General features: G+C 47.5%; 1 protein-coding gene across 2 annotated transcripts in view; it reads right to left on the bottom strand.

Annotated features, from left to right (window-relative positions):
* The window catches only part of PTPRN (protein tyrosine phosphatase receptor type N), a 33,017-nt gene that overhangs the window by 7,181 nt on the left and 5,623 nt on the right, over positions 1-20,213 (bottom strand). Inside the window, exons 2-19 of one of the 2 annotated variants that reach the window (XM_080973803.1) lie at positions 16,514-16,564; positions 15,707-15,820; positions 14,675-14,780; positions 13,620-13,803; positions 12,711-13,026; positions 12,315-12,431; positions 11,631-11,668; positions 10,885-11,210; positions 9,910-9,996; positions 9,001-9,080; positions 8,392-8,456; positions 7,208-7,420; positions 6,771-6,986; positions 5,557-5,704; positions 4,869-4,942; positions 3,656-3,733; positions 2,278-2,397; positions 769-935 (exon numbers count right to left, since the gene is read on the bottom strand). In XM_080973803.1, coding sequence (XP_080829929.1) covers positions 769-935; positions 2,278-2,397; positions 3,656-3,733; positions 4,869-4,942; positions 5,557-5,704; positions 6,771-6,986; positions 7,208-7,420; positions 8,392-8,456; positions 9,001-9,080; positions 9,910-9,996; positions 10,885-11,210; positions 11,631-11,668; positions 12,315-12,431; positions 12,711-13,026; positions 13,620-13,803; positions 14,675-14,780; positions 15,707-15,820; positions 16,514-16,564 — 2,500 coding nt within the window. The remainder of the gene's footprint in view (positions 1-768; positions 936-2,277; positions 2,398-3,655; positions 3,734-4,868; positions 4,943-5,556; positions 5,705-6,770; positions 6,987-7,207; positions 7,421-8,391; positions 8,457-9,000; positions 9,081-9,909; positions 9,997-10,884; positions 11,211-11,630; positions 11,669-12,314; positions 12,432-12,710; positions 13,027-13,619; positions 13,804-14,674; positions 14,781-15,706; positions 15,821-16,513; positions 16,565-20,213) is intronic. The other variant, XM_080973804.1, reaches the window with a different exon arrangement.

Genomic DNA, 20,213 nt, shown 5'->3' with positions numbered 1-20,213 from the left:
CACTATTTTCCAAACATTACAGGGACTCCCAGCATGACTCATGCGCCAGAACATTCCTTCCTGCACAAAGTTAACACCATTGGGCTAAATGCTGACAGTTAAGAGAAAACGACACAGTCGGCATCAATGCAATTTACTTTTGAGTGACACCTCCAGTTCCCAAGTCTGGAGCGATGCAGGTAATTGGTTCTGGGAATGGAGGGGGGGGGGAAGGCTGCTGAAGAGGACTTTGATGGCTCCCTTAGAGTCTTTGGGATGCAAGGAAAATGGAGTGCCTCAACACACAAAAATCAGCCTTCTCATGTGTATTGCAAATGGTAGGGAAGGAGATAGTACTGTAAGGGTCATCAGCACACATTATGACTCCGTTTCCACCGATCTTAACTGTGACCTGCCTGTGACACCCATTCTGAGGGGATGTCAAGCTCATGGAGGAAAAAGGCAGAGCTTTTGTCTTGGGTGCCTTCAAATGGCTCCAAGGGGCACAAGTAATGTAGTAGGTTAACTTGTGCCTTCTTTCTATGGTACTCAAGTCTTCCTCCCTTTTCCCTGAAGGCTTCCTAACACTGGTCCTGAAGACCTTCCTCTGGACCAGAATAGCTAGGAAAGATTTGAAACATGACCTAGCCCTTTTCCAGGAACTCAGCTATGTAAGCTCTGACTCCTAACCCTCTTTGCCCAGTGCTGTCACAGACACCATGTGCCAGAGGCCCCGCCCAACATCTCATCCTAGTTGACCACTGAGGGGGGAGGCACGAAATCCCACACCTGCGGAAGTCGAGGAGAGGCCGTGTGGTGGTGGGGATGCCCTCTGCAGGCCAGCTCAGGAAGTGAAACTGTGTCAGAGTTCGCGTCTCCTGAGACTGGACGTTCTTAAGGTAGAAGCTGCGCACCAGGAAATCCTCACACCAGATGTGTTCAGAGACCAGGTTCACCTGTAAGGTGGGGACAGGAGGAGAGAGGGAGAAAAATAGCATATTAACTGAGAGGCCTTATCCTTCCCTAGCCAACTATACATAAGTCAACCAGCCCCCAATTTCCCCTGCTGCTATTCCCCCAGCCCAGCCCAGCCCAGCCCCAATGCTTTATTCTGCTCAGTCAATTGTAATTCCTTTCCTACCATTCCCCCAAGTGGCTAGAGCGGGAGTAGCTTGCGTGGTTCCTCTCCAGAAGTTGCAGGACTCCAACTCCCATCAGTCCCAGCCAGCGTGGCCAGCAGTCAGGGACCATGGGAGCCGGAGTCCAACAACATCTAGAGATTACCACATTGGCTCTCCCTGGACCAGGGGAAGTGGGACTCTGTTCACCCCTGCAGTTGTCAGGCCCACGTAGGCCTTGTCTTGCTCTTCCCTCGTGAGCACCGTGTCCATACAGCCAGCTGACTTGGGGTTTGTCTGCACCATTTGGTTTTCACAGGCAGTTCCTCTCAGGGCTGCGGACCCAGCGAGTGTATCAACCAGGCAGCCCTCGCGGAAGTTACCTTGGGCTAATCACATCACTTCCTGGCCCTTTGCAGGGTTACAGAATTGTGCAAAGCAGTAAGAGTTTGGGTCAGGGATGGCCAACAGTGTTACCTTGCGAGGCCACAAAGCAGTTTAGCACTCCGTGATTCAAGGAGTTTGTTTTCTTATGCTCTCCGTACATAGAAGATGGCTTTTGCGTTGCCCAAGAGGGCTTAAGAACCAAGGATTTTGGTGGGCGGTAGACAGCTAGCTACCCAGGATCAGGGAAGAGATTGTGGCAGGAGGAGGAGGAGGAACTGGCTCCATAGCAGGTAGTTCTCTCTGACATGCTCCCAACTGGAGGAGGGGAGAGGTGCACATAAATGGTGTGCCCATGTGGGTGGGGCAGATGTCACAAGCCTTTCCCACAGAGTCAGCATCTCTGTGCTTCTCAGTATGGCTGTGCTCAGCTCAGTCACACAGCAGGGAGCTGCATGAAAAGGATGTCACTGCCACTTTGTGAGACAAGAGGAAGCTAGGGAAGGGGTGCAGCTCAGTGGCGAGCATCCACCTTGAATGCAGAAGGTCCCCAGTTCAGTCCCCAGCATCTCCAGGTAGGACTAAGAGACAGCCACTGCCAGTCAGTGTAGTCAGTACTGAGCTAGATGGACCACTGTGCCAACTCAGTATGCTCCCTAGATGCCCATAAAAAGAGTGGCAACTTAGGATTCCTTTTCCTTGCATCACATAAATAGGAGACTGGGACAAGTTCAGGGATGGTGATCACAAAATAACTGTGTCCGCAGGCCCTTGGGCCACCGTTCGCCAGGCTCACCTCATAGATGTGGTACAGGGAGGAGCCCTCATCAGGCCAGTAGCGGTCACACTGCTTGACACCGTCCTCCACTAGAGGGCTCAGCATGACAATGACGGTGCAGCCGTTCTCCCACACCATCTATGCACAAGCAACAGACACTGAATTCCCAGCCCTCAAAATGCAAACACCCTTCTTCTCTAGACCAGAAGAAGGCAGAGTCCACAGCAGGTACTAAGGGGCAGGTGTGGGTCAAGGGAATGGGCCCAGGTTGTATGTTCCCATAGGACGGAGTCACAGAGGATAATGCTACCAATGGCTGCTAGTTACAAGGGCTTTGTTCCAAACACTGTTGGAGGCAGCGTGCCTCTGAATGCCATACGCAAGCTGAGAGCTGTTGTGCTCAGGTCCTGCTCACAGGCTTCCCAGAGGCATCTGGTAGGCCATTGTGAGAAGAGGATGCTAGACGAGGAGGGCCTTTGGCCTGACCCAGCAGTGCTTATGTTCTTACAGGGCAAGTCAGAGACCAAAACCATCTAGCACACAGGAATGAAGAGGCTGTTCCTCTCCCTCCTGTCCAGGATGGGCCCCACCTCTACTTCATTTCCAGAGTGGCCTGAAAGCTACCTCAGGTGTAGGGCCAGACATCCATAGCCACCCCATGAAACTTGGCACTGTGTCAGGCACAGAATTTAGTAAATCTTAGCTTCAGTTTATAAACAAAGCAAAAGGACAAGTTTCATTCCCTCATGACTGCAGAGGTAAGCTTGGAAACGTACAGGCCATGGTCTAGCCAAATTAAGAATTTAGAGGGGAGCCAAGGAGGACTTTTACAGATTGAGCTCCAATGCTATGTGTACCTCCTTCTTCTGGCTAGCAAAAGTAACACAAAATCACACAAAGGGCAAAACTAATCGTGCAAAAACAAGCCAATATTCGGGACCTTTGCCAATTCACAAAATTTATTCACGGCAGTGCCTCAGTGTGGAGCATGCAGAGCTTCATCCATGGCCAGGATTGGAGGTTTCTCTACAGCAGGGATGGGGAATCCATGAGCCCCTAGAGGAGGTGGCAACCATGAATAGCCTGTAGGGCAAGGACGGAGCTGCTCCTGTTGTTGGACTACAACTCCCATCATCCCTGACCATTAGCCATGGTGGTTGGGGCTGATGGAGTCCCAGCAACATCTGAAAGGCCACAGGTTCCCAATCTTTGCCTGCCCTTTGCTATTCATTGCCACCACATCATCTAAGGGCTCTGTATAGCATATTAATGCAGACAGTGTGAATCTCTGCCAAACAAGGGTCAGTCAGCTTTCTCACACAGTGCTCTTTGCCCCCACACCACCCTTGAGCAAGATCTTCCCTGAATAGGCTACCATGAGCCATGCTTGCCTCACCTGCCAGAAGTCAGCGATCGTGTGGGACGGTGGCCCCTGTGTAGCAATGTATGCTGGCATCCGTGGATCATGGTCAATCTGCAGAGAAAATAATATGTGTTATACTCATCTTGGAGGGAAGGGGAAGAGTGGAACTAAGGGTAAAAGAGGTCAAGGTCCAGGGACAGGACTCTAGTCTGCCTGAACTTTGCTAACTGCGATAACTCTGGATGGAAATCTTGTGCCAAGACAGCAATCATGCTTAGCTGTACCCTGAACGTTAGAAATTAATTCTTTCCCCATCTTGTCATTGTCCATGCTCACAAATCCACAAGCAGCAAACTACCCCACCCTCCCAAATGAATTATTAGTTAGGAGGATAAGTCACTGTGCCTGGGTGGGTATGGGGGTGAGGGGGAGAAGAGAAAAATTAAAACCAGTCTCAACTATATAGGGTTGTGCTCAACTAGCTTTTGTTTAGAGCAGACCAGTCAAAATGAATGAACATTACTAACTTAGGTCCATTCATTCCAATGGATCTACTCTGAGTAAAAGTTAATTAAATACAATTCATATTGTCCACTCTACTGCACTTAAGTCGTACACGTTGCTATTCAAGCTAGATTTCCTTTAAGCATCCACGATAGAAGGTTGATTGGCTGAAGGACTTTCTCTAAAAGGGTTTGAGCCCCATGTTGGGCAAAAGTTTCCTGCATTGCAGGGAGTTGGACTAGATGATCCACGTGGTCCCTTCCAACTCTACAATTCTATGAGTCCCCTATGATACACAGACAGTCCAAAAGGGGAGAGTTTAGGTTAGTGGAAGGGTATTTGCCCAGTTTCAACACTAGGAGGAGCAGGGCTGCATGACAAGAGAGCAAGAAAGTTTACCTGATTCTGGAAGGCAGGTAAGATAGCACTTGGGAAAGCATCCAGCTTTTCCCTCCAGTTTGGCAGCACTGGGAGGGCGCATTCAGAAAAACGAGTTTGTTGGACTCAGGAAGAGCTCGTGGCCAGGGAAGGGTGGGAAGAGTCTGTGCTTTCATTTATGACAGGTCTGCCGTATTTTAGTGAAGGGACCAGGTGGCTTTAAGGACATCACTTAAAAATGAGCCACAGTTGATAGACTTGACCGAGCAAAAGGTTGCCTCTTACATGAGGGCAGTGTGACAGATTCAGTGGATTCAAGGGGGCAGTTCAGAGGAGAGTGTGAATCTGAGTTTGTGGCACTCACAATAGGGCTAGCATTGATGAAGTCACTGCGGGAAGGATTGCTCTCTGCCTTCAGCTTGATGCGGGCATGATCGTCTGGAAACAGCAAAAAGTGCAATGAGTCAATGTAACAGGACCCAACTGAGTAGCCAGGGACCCCTGGAGGGTTCTGGGCCTCAGTCCTGGAGTTCACAGACAACATGAGCTATTACTAAGGACGGGTGAATCCTTCCATTCCAGTTTCTCTCAGTTTCTCATTTTTCCATTCTTAAGTTCAGCTCTCCACATTGCCACATCAGTTTGCTTTTACAAAAAAAGAGTCCTTCAAGTCACTAGCATTTTAGTGAAAATTTATCCTAATATACACATTCCCCCTAATACCATTTTAGTATCTTATTTTCAGAAATATTTGCATTTCTATGCACACTGGCATATACATTTTTGTGCAGATCCCTTGGTGGGAGAACTCCCCTGGAAACTTTGGAGAAGTCTGAATTTCAAAGAATGGCTGTGCTTCCGTTTGTGCATTGTTTTAGAAAGTGCAAACTAGACAAATTTGCTTTTAAATGCAAATTAAAACTGGAAAAAAGCAAGTCATTGGTCATGCAATCATTCAACAAACCCCATGCAGAAGAGCCTCAGAACTGGCATGCCAGCAATGGCCCTGGAAACAGGGATACCAGGAAGAAGCACTGTTCTGTGCTACTCACAGGGCACATAATCAGGGTTGCGGTTTTTCTTGATGTTTGCTTCACGCTGCGCAGCCTCACAGGCATTAGGCTCAGCCTGGTATGCACACAGCGCCTGCCACTCCTTGGCTAACCGGTCACGGTTGCGCAGGTGGTCCTCCATGTATGCCTACAGGTGACGGGGGGGGGACAGCATCATTACCACCTCCTAAACATGTCCACTTGCACAAGCACACCTGCACATACCTATGTGGGTGCCTACACACTACCCCAGACAAGTAATTTTAAACATGCAATTTTATTATGCAGATGTTGTTTGAAATTGCTGGTTTTATTTATATTATGAAAAAAAAAATGTTTTTAATGTTCGCTCTTACCAGTGTTCTGCATTTATATTTTTGTTAATATTTATTTTATTAACTTTTCAAATTTTGCAAATTCTTTTAAACAACCATCAGAGCAAATTTCTCATTTCCATTGACTTTCTATCCACCTTTCCCTGGCAGTTCTTTTCTGACCTTATAAAGCTGCTATATTACTTATATTTTACCCATTATATATGTTAACTATAAATTATTAAACTACAATTCTTATCTGCTGCTATACTTCAAATCTTGCATACGTTTTAACATAACCATGGTAATTTTTTCCCCACATGTTTCTTTATATTTCATATTGTTTTATGTAAACCGCTTAAGAGGTTCTTGTTGATTAAGCAGAATATCTGTTCTGCCAAATAAAGAAATAAAAGGTCCAGGGGTAGCCAATATGGTGCTGCCCAGATGTTCTGGACTGGAGCTGTGGCCCTAAACATCTGGATGACACTGTGTTGGCTGCCCCAGAAATAGCCAGTCATCAAAAAGGAGACTGCTGATATCTATAGGCCAAGATCCATGGGGAGCAAGAGACAGCAGGGGCACTGCTGCGTACTATCTGAAATCAGAAATCTTGTCATTTCATCTACTATCATTTTGCCAACACATAATAATTGTATGTCTAAAGATGGGAACCTGTGTTGCTTCAGATATGGTTGAACTCCACCATCCCTTTGCCTCAGCCAGTATGGCCAATGTCCGGGGATGATGGGAGTTGGGGTCCAATGTCACTTTTAAGGCCACAGGTTCCCCACCACTAGGCCATAGCACCTCTGGTTGTTGCAAAGCTGTTACCTGGCAACTTTGCACCTCAATAAAGCCTGTACCTCCACACACACACACGGTGCAAGCACGCCTCACCAGAATCATGTGCCCAGTAGAGATGTCCATGTTGGATTGCACAGGCTCCTCGCACCAGGATGGTGTGCTGCTATGGGAGCTGGGGCTGGCCTGGGGCGCATCACTGAACTGTGAGGAGACACTGCTGACGCGGGAATTCTCTGCCGGAGCGGAGGGCGAGGGAGCTTCGGCACGGCCAAACAGTGATTTGGCAGCCATGTGCTGCCGACACAACTCCTGTGGGAAAGACACAGCTGCAGCAGCTAATGCACTAAAGATCTGCCACAGGCAGGGCGAACATCAGGTCGGAGCTTGCCAGAACGTCAGAGGCAACAAAGCAGTGTCCTTGCACACAAAGCCCCTCTTCCAGGACAGAAGCTTTGTGGCTCCTCCCAAACTTTGGGGAAACAGCCCCAATTTGCAGCTCTTTGCAAAGGGCAAAATGGGCCACACCATACCTGGTATTCAAAGGTGCTGTCAGCCGCTCCCTCAGGCCCCAGCCCTGCCAACCGCTCCTTCTCTCGCTGCTTGGCATGCTGGCGCAGACAGAAGACCACCGCGGCGGCTATCACAATGCCAGCCACGCAGGCCAGCAGGACAAAGGTGAGCAGCACTGAGCGGAAGGTGTCGCCAAAGTGTGTGGGGTGCGGGTAGGTCGCAGCCTCGTTGCGCTGTGGGGAAGGAGACGGGAGTCAAGAGCAGCACAGTGGGATAGGAAGGGGCTCATGGGACGTGCAAAGGCGGAAGAGGGAGTCAAAATTGGCACATGTGGCAGTCGGTGGCTGCTGGCGCTCCCACAATCTTTGTATCATGGAAACCAACCAGGATTTCCTCTGGCTCCTTGAAGAAAAAAGTTCTCATTTCCTCGATCAACTGTGAAAACCCCAGCAGTCCATGGGAGTCCTTGCCAAACTCTTCTTCCCTACGTTACGTAACCTGCAGCCAGTACATTTCCTCCCACATTAAACCTGCATGCTGGAAGCACCACCACACGTGATCCCTCGGTTGGCCTCTTGGTGCCAGGGCACTGCAGGGCTGGGGAGCTCCAGGAGCTGTTGCACTACAACTCCCAGCATCCCTGATTACTGGCAACACTGGCTGATGCAAGCTGCGGTCCAATAGCATCTGGAGGGCCCCTGCCCCACTCACTTTCAAATTTGACTTAGGCGATGCTGGGCTGGTGATCCAGGATTCTCCAAGCTCCACTTCTTGACTAATCCCTGGCCGTATTCAGGTACTCATTCTGCTCACATGTAGATAAACATGCAAGGAAGAGCAGGGCCATGCGGCTAAGCTCCACCCCATCATCTCTACACAGTTTAGAGCCTTCCATGAGTTTTGAAGGTAAATGTCAGAAGCAAGGAGCCTCTGCCACTCACACAGGCCTCCTGTAAGGATTTAAAGCCAAGCACAACCAGGGATTCAAATTGCACTGGGTGCTTCCACCAGGTTGGGGGCAGATCTCTGCTTTCGAGCTGTGAAGGGCTCTGAACTGCGTCAAGGTGGGTGTGCTTCAGGGGGCAGGTCTGAGCAGCACAACCAACCCTGCTTCTCCGTTATGTTGCTTAAACTCTTAAATAGGGCTATGATCAAAACCCAAAGATGGCGGCAAATCCCAAGGCCTATGACCCCCCAGCTTTACCTGCCCAACACCTGTCTGTAGGATCTTCACTCCCACCTCCGTCTCCAGCTGTGGCTTCACCAGGGCTAGATGGGAAAAGGGGACAAAAAAGGAGGGACAGCTGGCAAAAGGACAAAGGCAGGCAGGCAGTTGCTGGGGGAGTGAAAGCTTTTGAGTGGCCCAGGGAGTGGTGTGCTAAATCTCTGGATCACGGCCATGTTGCATGATAGCCTTCCTTACTTTGTTTACTAAAGGTAGCTGCCTTCACTGATGTTTGCCTATTGCATCTGAAGGAAGAAATGGATACTCTGCACATGGACATTAACTGGGCAAATGGACAGCAGGATAAAGGGTGGCCAAGCATCAAGTCAGGAGGGAGTACAATGTTGTAGGGCAGGAGTGGGGAAGCTGTACTCCTCCCAGCCTTGCTGGTCTACCTCCTCCCTGACTATTAATCATGCTGGCTGGAGCTAATGGGATTTGGAGTCCATCTGGGGTATTCTCCAGCCCTCCTGTTCCATATCTAATTGAGAAGAACCACTAGAGTCCTTCTAGATCATGGATGGCGAAATGAGTCTGTAACCAGATGTATTCTCATATGTTGCAACTATCGTTTCAGAGTCAACTTACCAGCCCTGTTGGCCACATCACCCAGAGACAGGTTTTGGTGGTTTTGACGGATGCGGAAGGTGAGAGCTGGGCCCACAACACTGCAAGGTGAGAGGTTTGAGGTTACAAGGTGTCCCGATTCCATCCTAGCTCAATATACACCCACAAAGCAGGTTGCCTCTGCTGCTTTGTGTATCACCATGTTCAACAATATCCAGTGCTATTTTTCTAGAAAAAGAGGTGCCAGGACTCAACCTTGTTCTCTTATATTAGCAATGGCACCCACCTGAGGTGCTGGAACTGAGTTTCAGTGATTTCTGGCTTTTTTTATTGAGGGGGGGAAAAAAGCCCTGGCAATATCTAACCCTCTAATCTCATGACACCTCCTTTATTTACCAATTAGCAGCTTGGAGTCAGGCACAGTAAAGGCCACCTGTGTTTTGTCTCAGGCCAAGAAGCGATATCACAATCATAATGTTGGGTATGCAGAAGGGTTGGGGCCTAGTTCCAATTTCAATGCAAGCAGGCAACAATATGAGAAAGGGAAGGAAAGAGAGAGAGACTGTGGCCACAATGTCATCCAGTTCCTTGTCCATTTTTAATAAAAGTTGTGTCTTCAGGATAAGCCAGCTGGCGCAACAACTTCCAAAGCCACTTCAGGTAACCGTATTTATATAAAAAGGCAAGTGCCTTGTGACCATCCAGCAATGGGAACCTGCCAGGACAGGATACATTAGCTACTTGAAAAGGATTGTGGAGATCCCAAAAGACCCCTCAGTCTTGGGAAAGGCATCTTCCTCAGGATATGCTTCCAGAACCCTCTCCAGCCTGCCTCACCAGGCTCCTCCCCTTCCTGAGGCGCCAGAGGCAACAACACACTCCAGTTCCTTATGGATCCCCACCTCTCAGTTAAGTCCCAGCAGCACTTGCCTGATGTTGATGAAACTGGCAGTGGACAAGTGCACGTGCTCAGCCAGGATCTCCAGGAGCCGGATGCCAGCAGCAAGACCCAGTGGCCTGCAGGTGGTGAAGACAGAGGAGAGGCCAGGAGCCAATGGGGAAAGCATGCATGGGAGAAACAATGGGAGGCAGAAAGCGGGAGGGCAACACTTTCCTTGTACTGGTATACAATGAGCGAATGCCAACAACCTCCTGCCACCCACTCTAAGGAAACACCTAAGCAATGCAGCCCATGAGAGCTGTCAAGACAACCCAACAATCTGAATGAGATGGCAAATATGTGTTGGGATTAAAGTCCAGTTTTGCCCAAGTGCAACAGCAAGAAGCCATAGGATTCGAGGGAGAGAAGAAGAACATTCCTTGTTCTCCCTCACTGAAACCTCATCATCTATTTCCCCACACACCTGAGGTCCTTCTTCATGTGCCCCCTCCTCCACAAGAGGAGGTCCAGAGGGTGGCAGCACAAGAACAGGCCTTTTCTGCAGTGGCTGCCCACTTGAAGAATGCTCTCCCCAGGGAGACTAGCCTAGCGCCTTCATTACGTATCTTCAGGTATCAGACGAAAACATTTCTCTATAGCTAGGCCTTTGGCTGATTAAGAATTCTGTGGCTTTTTAAATGCGCTTATGGGAGCAGGGTTCTTTTTAAATGTATTTTGTGTTATCATTTTGTGCTTTTAAGTTGCGAACTGCCCTGTAATCTTCAGCTGAAGGGCGGAATACAAATTTAATGAATAATAATAATAATAATAATAATAATAATAATAAATGTTATTAATAGTGTGAGTCTTGATCTCGTGCCTATGTTAGACAAGCACATGCATTTTTACCTCTCAAATAGCACCCTATCTCCCAAATGTTAGAGAGCACACACCTCGCCCCCACTGGCCTAACTCCTATTTCCTTGGCCCTTCCCCTTCCCCCCATGTCCCACCCCTTCTCTCACTTTTGGTCAGTGACAATGTAGCCGTATTCCTCAGCAGCCAGCGCTGTCTCTGGCCGGTCCTCATCCTTGCCAGGTACCCCTACTGATGTGTGGCTCTTCTTCATCACTGCCACCTGCCTCTTGAGGCCAGCTGCTTCCCCCTCACCAGCACGGAGGGGCTCAGGTTGTTCTGGGGAAGCTGTCGTCATGGTTATTTTGGCCTTCGTTGGGCTAAGCGTCTCCCTCTGTGCCTGCACCTGCCCCTCTGTGGGCACAGCACTGACATAGCTCTCTTGAGAGGGGGGTGGCTCCAGCTCCTCCCCATGTTGCATTTCAGCTTCTGTCACCTGAGGAGAAAGAGGCACATCACTCACCAGCACCTCAACACTTCCAATCTGCAACCACCAGCGGTTGGGTGATCCCTCCTGCCCTCTACTCCAACCAAAGCCCCTGAATCATTAACTGTGCCTGTTCATTATCAGCCTCAGGCTGGCCAACTCTGCCTTCAGGTCTCAGGGGCACACACCCAATCTTCTCCACAGGCTGTCCATCTAGAAACTAGCTGTGGAGGATTGTACTATAGGGGCTGGAACAGGTTAGGTACAGGCCAAGTCTACTCCTCAGGGCAAGACGTTGATTCATCAACTCAGGCTTCCCATACCATTTGCCCCCCATAAACTGTGTGAAAGCGAATTCCAACAATCTTAAGAGGACCTTAGGAACTCCGGGCTGGAGACTGCCCCTTGCCTTTAGAAGGAGCTGCTTACCCGCTTAGATTCTGGAGTGTCTGGTCCAAGCCTACCAGCTGGGGAGAGAATTAGAAGAGTATTTAGTTTTTAAGGTATGAGATCTTAAATCCTCAAGCCAACCTGGAAATCAAACTACCCACTTTCGAACCTCTGCCCAATGTTCCCAGATGTGCAGGAGGGGGTAGGGTTGGCGTTTTGATTACATAGCAGTAAAGGTATTCTGTACAGCAAGTACACGCTCCCTTTCATTACTACTTCATGGGCTCCACAGCTAAGCACCAACACAGAAAAACAGGTTCTGGATAGAGCTCCAACTCAGATTTATCCCCAGATTGTGATTAGCAGGGCTGGATCAGCACAGTAATACAGTGGCGTAGCATGGGTTGTCAGCACCCGGGGCAAGGCAAGTAATTTGCGCCCCCTAACCCGTGGATTTTGGTAGGGGCATAGAGCTGCGAGTGCGAGCGCGCCCCCCCCAGATGTTGCGCCCGGTGCGGCCGGGCCCCCCCCCGCACCCCCCACGCTACGCCACTGCAGTAATAGCACAGCTCGGCCCTTGTCAATGCAGACATAGTCCGGATATTGTTCCATGTTATCCCCAGACACACACAACCCTCTCTCCATCTCCTCTCCTTCAGCTATAGACATCCCAGCTGTCCCTTCTCCCAGATCCTCTTACATATACCATCTTGCCAATCTTACCTGGACTCCTGAGGAGCCGGAGAAGACCAGTAAGGGAGCTGAGATGCTGGGGAGTGAGATCCTGGGGCCTGATGCCATAGCTGGCAAGCACTGCTGCCAGCCTCTCTAGTGCTCTATCTGTGGAAGGGAAATTGGGGAAAGAGGAAGGTGTTGCAACAGCAGCCCCACCAGCACCAAGGCTTCTAGGTTGAGATAACAAGCTACAACAGGGGTGGGGATCCTGCGGCCTCCATAGGCCATTGTACTACAACTCCCATTAATCTTGACCGTTGGCCAAGACTGACTGGAGCAGATGGGAGGAGTCCAACAGCATCCACAAGAGCAGAGATTCCTCACCCCTGAGCTATAAAGTGCTTGAGGAACCCCTTAGTGAAAGACAGGTAGGAACAGTCTCACCTGGCTCTGCCAGGAGTGCCCGGGGCTCTCCTCTGTATTCAGAGCTGTCGCCATAGTCCGGAAAGGGGCCATCCGTCCTGGAATCGTGCTTCTGCTGTGCCATAGTTCTCGATTTACCTGCCTGCTCCTGTGTTAGGTAAAGTGCTCCCAGGTCCTGGAAAAGTTGACCTCCATCCACTCCCTGCTGCCCCCTGTAGGAGGGAGCAGTGCTGGCACCAAACAGGGCCTTAGAAGCAGCAGCTCGGTCCAGCAGAACAGGGTGCTCAGCTCTGTGAGCATTGGGGTTGTCCCGGAAGGTACCATCTGGGTAGCTGAACTGAACACAGGGAAACGGAAAGGCAATCTTGAAGTGGTCACGGCAGAGGGCAGCAGAATTTGTTCTAACATGCAGCTAGACCCATTTTGTGCAATGTAAAAAAACAAAAGTACAGTGCGAAATAAGTTTTTGTGCATTTAGGCATATGGAGTTTAATAAGGAGTTGGTGGGTTTCTAAAAAAAAATAGATGAGAAAAGGAACTTTTAGGTTGAAAGGATATAGCAAAGAATTAGCAACTGAAGTGACTGATTGGAACTTATTGGTTAAAATAAAACACCATAAGCATCCCACCCCCTCTAAATATCCTTCATCCTAGCCAGCAAGAAACTTTTTCCAAAGGCAAAGTGGTGCAGTTTAGAATTCAGTGGCCTGCAGTCCAAAATCTATCATCAGCAGTTACAGTTCTGCTCAGACTTTGAAGTGACTCCTTCCTACTCAACGCTTCAGTAAAACGTAGGCCTCCTAAGCACATTCAGTTCTCTCCATTTCAACAGGCCACTTTGCAAATCACAGGACAGGCCCTTGACTCTTCTTCCAGCTCTTCGTGAAGGCTCCTTGCCCTTACTCTGTATGCAGCACTGCTGAGACACACCTGGTGATGTGGATATGAAGATAAGAAGGGCTCCTTGTAGCCTAGCTCAGGCTGAGAAGCCAACAGCAGCTCCAGGTACCGCTGCAGGAGGACTGGAGGGAGAGGAGGCTGATGAGCTGTCTGGAGGGAGGCAGGCTCTGGTGGCAAAGAGGATTTCCTTGGAGACAGGTGACTAGGCGGGAACCTGAAAAGAGAACAGTCATGGGCAATATCTTATGCTATCAATATGCAGCTTGGCATCTAGAAGCTCCCATTTCCCAGTCCAACAAGATGTGTTTTCTGCATGCTACAATATTATCGGGGCAGCGCCTCTAACTCTCTGTAGGGAAGTTTTCCTGATATCATTAAGTGTTCTTGCATCAATGGCCACTGCTTGGACGTCTTGTGGACACCATCATGGGGAGTTTCCAAACCTCATAGTGGGCTGTCTCTGTTTATTTTTAAGTCCTGACATTTCCAGTTCTCTTCCTGGCACTTTTTGAGTTTGTCTCCACAATGATTTGCTGCCTTATTTCTTGGGCTCTCAAGAGTCTTTGCCTTCAAAACAGTTGTGTACAGAAAGAGGGGGGAAAGCACCACAAAGAAGCAAGAGAAAGAGATTTTATAGACGTGGAGAGAATAAAATGTTGCCCTAAGATTTGTTCAAAGGTGGTTCTTACGTTGAGAGTTTAAGAACAAGACATTTCTAAATGTCTTGCAAGCGTTACAAGCTCCTGGAAGAGGAGTGTTCTGCTCTGAAATTAGTGTTGTACTGGTGAGCACTGGAGTCGGATCTCAAACCACCTACAACAGCTTCCTTTCCCTTGAATATGGATAAGTAGATCTTGGCTGAGAGAAGCACAGACTTCTCTGTGCTTGTTTTTGTGTTTGAGTTGTCCTTAAAATTTGTCATTCTGAGAGACAGACAGATGACTATCAGCTAGGAGACAAGGGAGTTCCCCTTTATTCTCCAAGAGACATTTCCCCCTCTCAGTTGTGATAAGCAGATATTGGATGAAAATTAATGGCAGCAACTCAAGTAAAAGCTCACATTCCAAATGAACTGTTCCCCTTACCTGTTCTCAGCTACAGACTCCCAAGGAGGTGGAAGGTGAAGTCTGGGGATGCGTTCCATCTCCCGGGAGATCACGTGTTGGGTAAGGTCATCCTGCCATGATAAACCTGCCATGAAGATGGAGAGCTAAGTCAAAGCATGGCCACAACAGCCAAGTATTGAATCCAGCGCTGAAACTATGAATATCATCCAATCCTTGGGAAGCAGCTGTAGTCCAAAGAATGACCAACTGCAGAAACTAAGACTAAAGATTTTAGCACGGCATCCCCAAAATATAGAGACAGGTATTTGCCAGAGACAAATAGTAAAATACAGGGCCCCATCCGTTTTATTGTGAACTGTATTGTGGCTGTTTGCACCTGCAAACGTTTTGGGGAAGATACACTGCTTTGTTTCTAAGTCCCACAACTTCCTGCTGAAATGCTGCACCTATTTATACCATAAATGTTCCCGTTTACTTTTTGTCCTGCTTTTGTTGTGCAATAATGCAGCAATCTTGGGGAAGCATAGCAGAACAACTAATAAAGTGGACTGAGGCGTGGTTGGTCCAGTATAAGTCCACTTCTAATGCACTATTATTGCCACAATATGTTGCAAAATACACACCCCAAAAACAACAACAACAACATCCAGCTTGGAGGAACCCTTAGTCTGAGCATATGTTAGAGGTGCCCGATTATAGTATGCATTTATAGCATGATGTCATAGCTCAGTGCTAAAGCATCTACTTTGCATGCAAAAGATCTCAAGTTCAATGCCCAGCATTTCCAGGTGGGGCTGGGAGAGAATTTCATCTGGAACCCTGAGAGCTGCTGCCACTGCCAGTCAGTTCACACAATATTGCACTAAATGGACCAATGGCCTCACTTGGTAGAAGGTTCTGTGGTACTGGGGGGTTGGACAGACTCCCAAGTAATGTTGCCAAGACAGGGCATACAGTGCTCTTAATTCCCTCTCCTGGTTTGTGCAGAGCTGGCTCATTTCCCTCATCTTACGTTAATTCTCCTCCTCCTCCTCAAGCACGGACACTTACCTTGTGCCATGAGATGCTGCAGCACATCCTGCAAACGCTGGAGCACAGAGGCTGTAACCTGGAAGTACGGCTTATCTCGAAGGGAACCTTCCTGGCACTGACCAAACAATCCATCTGCAAAGATAACATGACTATGAGACAGTGGTCATGCAACTCAGGGTGGAAAGATCGGTGAAAGTAGGGGGAAGAGAGAAGTAGGGTCAGAGAATAAGACACAGCTAGGCAGATGAGATGGTGGTTAGCAGGCTGCTGCACAGCTTATGGGGAGCTTCAATATAGGGTGTGAATACAATATGTTTCCAATGAATTTCACGAAAGTCCATCCTAAGATAATTAGATATGCAAAAGCTTGAAGCTGAAATACACTTTCCTGGAAGTAAGCCTCATTGAATTCAGTGGGATTTAGCCCAAGGCAAACCTGGATAGGACTGCACTAAGAGACAGGGAAAGTGAAATAATTTTGTCTTGTGAGGGTAAGTGTGCAGTCACGCCTTCTACCGTTAAATGCCCAAATGGACCAATATCACAACAAGGTTGTAATTCATATGAGAAGCATCAAGGAGTATCTCAAGGAAACATGCCAACATGGAAAAGAGGCAAGCACTTGTCCCATTCTTGGGGCAGAAAGGCTTCCAGATCAGAGCCTGCTGCACGTGTAGTCCTCCCCCCCCCCCACTTCATAACAAATGCAGAAAGCATATTTTAACACAGCAGGGGAAATAAGTGTACATCACTCTGCAGCAACAGGTGCTTTGCCTCCCTATGGACTTAATGCCCTTAATTCCAATCCATCCCAAGCTTATTTACCTTGCACACAGACTTCCTGTTGGGAGCAGAGTCTCCTGTCAAATAGGCAGCCTGGAAAGAGAGTGACAGAGACACACCAGAGTTTTCCAGAGAGACGGTATTATAATTAATAAAAGAGATGCTCCAGCTTGACTGCTTTGCAGGGGTTCAAATCTACTTGGCTACAGCAAATAGTATGTATTTCAAGACCTAAATCATATTACAATGTTTCAAATGAATAGAACTCATTTCTTTCTACCTTCAGGATGTCCTTATGTCTTGTTGGACTCAATTGCCACAGTGCAGTCACTGATGCATGAGTCGTATCCACAAAGAGCAGTGTGCTCCATATTGTGCGCCCAATTTTATGGAATGCCCTTCCAGTAGAGGTCAGACAGGCCTCCTCCCTGTTGGACTTCCAGCACCTACTGATGACTTTTAAAATTATTATTCCAGCAGGCACTTAAACTTTTAATAAGTGTTTACTTTTTTATACAAGGTATTTCTTTTACCCTGCTTAGACATGACTGTTGTCAAGTGGTAAATGAACTGTTTAAACAATAACAACAAGTTAAATAATAATCTAATCACACGGATCTATATCTAACCCAGCAATAACCATCACCTTCAAGGACAATTCAGGAATACCATAAGCAATGGTCACCATGACGGAATAAAGAAGCTAGTGATTAGCCTTTTTTTAAAAAAAAAAAAGGAGGGGGCAGGGTTGACAGAAAATACAGGAATCCAACCTTTTGATAATGACATCACCTGGATTCCTTTCTAAACCCTGAGTGAATGAAGGATGCGAAAGCAACTTTTAAACTTGTCAATAGTGCTTTATTGCTGAGCAAAAAGTCAGACTCAAGCGGTCTGCAAGGAGCTAACCATGGTGCTGAAACTTACCAGCCCCAATCTTTGCCACAACTGAGGCAAGGAAATTAAGTCCACTTGAAGAACAGGCACAGATTCCCTATTCCCCCAAATATTAGAATGGCTTTGCTACAGGGGGTAAATGTGGAGCACCTCTCTCTCTCATTAGCTGGGCCTTATCACGTAAAATAGTAAATAAACAGAGGAAAGGAATCAGGCAAAATATCTGTGCAGCAAAGTTTCAATTAAAAAAAATCTCAATTAAAAATATCTGGGAGAACTGTTTCAGGAATTACCAGATATTGTGTATGGGTGTTAGGATATACCTTTCTGGAGGCAAAACCAACACAAAAAAGGCATTGCTATGTTTTTTCCTTTGTTAAGCTTTCAGTATTTCCTACTCTTCCCCAACCTGCCCCCCCCCAATGGTGGCACCGCTTTCAAACATTTAGAAAATGACATTTAATAGCAAACAAGAGGGAGATGTAGAATGAAGTAAATAAACTAAGAACGTTCCCTAAGGGTAGATTCATATTTTATGGAGCAGATGCCTGCCATGTGTGTGTTTGTGTCTTTCAGCAACTACCATGAATCATGAAGAGCAGACCCATCTCTCTAAAGGCACAGGGACACACAGTATGTGCAACAAGGCTTAAATTGGACATTGCTCCCTCCCAGATATCTATCACCTGTGTACACACACACACACTTCATTTTATGGCAATCATCAAGGCAAACACTGCTATATAAGCCGTAGACATGATTGCAGTGTAAAATGTGAAAATCCCCAGAAGCTTCCAGGTGTGGCACTGATTCTCTGGGAGGAAAAAATACTGTTATACAACCTAGCTCACCCATCCAATATGGATACAGAGACTGCTAGACTATATCAATAGCCCTGAGCCTACAATATCTACCCAGCCAAGCTAGGCTTGGTATTGGCAACTGACTGAGAACCTTCCTTCCTGCCCCTTTGTCCAAGTGTTTATTATCCTCCTTTTTGAACCAAAAGGACAGGGCTTTTCCAGTTACTGCAGTCACAGTTCTGGAGCTCTCTTCCTTGGAAAGCTAACTTAGCTATTTGCTTTTGGTGACTTGTGAATATATCATTATTTCAGAAGGCATTGAGGGGTGTTTTTTAAGCATGAACAACTGCTGCTTGCATTTCTTTTCTTTTCTGTTTTTGTACTGAAGATCTTACTGCTGTTTTTAGTTAAAGTTTTATTGTTAGTTTTATGTACATGACTCTTCTAAAATTTTAAGAGCTGCCTTCAGTGATTTGTTAAAGCAGAAAGGCATAATAAAAATGTATTTTTAAAATGAATAGAGAAGGTGGCTAACCAGGACAAAATCCAAAGTGGTAATAATTTTTTAAAAACCGCTCAACAATTAAAAGGTCATATACAAGATAATGAAAGAAGTGGCAGAACGAATCATTCCCTGGGAGGCTAGACAGTTATGTTGACCATGTGCCTCACCAAAGACTCCTTAGTAAGGTTAGCAACAGGGAAAACTAAAAAGTGATGTTAATTGCATGAAGGCACCCAATGTGTTTTTGCTATATAAAAAGCAGCAGAGAGGGAAATTGAGCGACTGGGGGACAGCAAAGGTGAGGAGGAAACTAGTATGGCTCATAAGCTCCCACTGGCAGCAGTGGATGTTCCCTTGAAATGCAGATAGCAGTTTGAGCAGCATCCAGACCTTGGCAGGGAGATAAGAGAATTAACCCTCCCCAGGCCCTAAATGTTTACCCAGCAGCATAGGCTTCACTCAGCTATTTGTCTAACAAAACCCATGCATATTAACAGCACTCACACAATGAAGGTTGATTCTAATTTGGCCCTAACAAGTTGGGGGCCTGATTCAGAATTCCCTCCCTCCCTGGAACTGTGTGCACCAATTTATAATTTCTTATTGTAAGCATCCTTGTGTGGGCTTGCCCTAAAAATGGGATACAAACAGCTAAAATAAAACAATAAAACAATTGTCCCAGGAGCCCACCTCACAAGTGGAAAACCCAGGGGTTATCCTAGTCCTATTCTTACTAAAAGCTACCCAGAGCGGTTCGGAAAATGACGAGCAGTGGGGGGGCACTAACCCCCCCCCCCCCGGAGATCTTCTATCAGGAGATAATCAGAGAGGCTATGAATCACACAAAGAAGTCTCTGGAACTGTGACGGATCGTTTGGCATTCCTGGTGTTCCAATGCATCAGAACTACACAGATTAATGCTACGGGTATCAGGACTGGAGAGAAACCTATGGGGTCATCTGATTCAAAAGCGTGTAATTATAATTTACACAGATGTGGGATGTGGGCATACAATACCCAGCTCTGGCAAATGCTGGGTGCAAGGGACAGCCCATGAAGGCAGGTTGCTAGAAGGTGGTTTCACATCCACAGGGAGAAACGGTCTCAAAAGTAGATACGTAGTTTGTGTGTCTCTCTCTCTTCTTCATTTATAATGCCATGAAATGTAGAAGAAGCAGTATAGGCTGCAGAGCACCAGAGCACAAAAATAGTAGGTCTCTTTGCCCATCAGCCACATCCACAATAAATATCACAGCTGCCCAGCCAGTGAGTCAGAGCAGGCCGTGGCAACACACTTGCGTTGCACTACCACTGACGTCTTTCTCGGTGTGAGTCAGAGGCCTCCAGAGGAATGGGATTCTGCAGCCAAGCACAGCAAGGATGGCTCTGGCTCTGTCAGCACACCTGTCCTAGGCAAATTCTAGTTACATGTTCAGCAGAGTCCAATATGGACCCTTCAAAATGAGATTTAAGAAAAATGTCAAAAGATGCTAGTTGGGGATAGGTCTCAATCACTACAGACGGCAGGTGGCAGCTC

Source organism: Podarcis pityusensis (genome assembly GCF_964106645.2).
Source record: "Podarcis pityusensis genome assembly, chromosome: 1".
In the NCBI taxonomy this organism is placed as follows: Eukaryota; Metazoa; Chordata; class Lepidosauria; order Squamata; family Lacertidae; genus Podarcis; species Podarcis pityusensis.
Note: the sequence above shows the minus strand (reverse complement) of the source record. Positions and strands in the feature narration are given on the sequence as shown.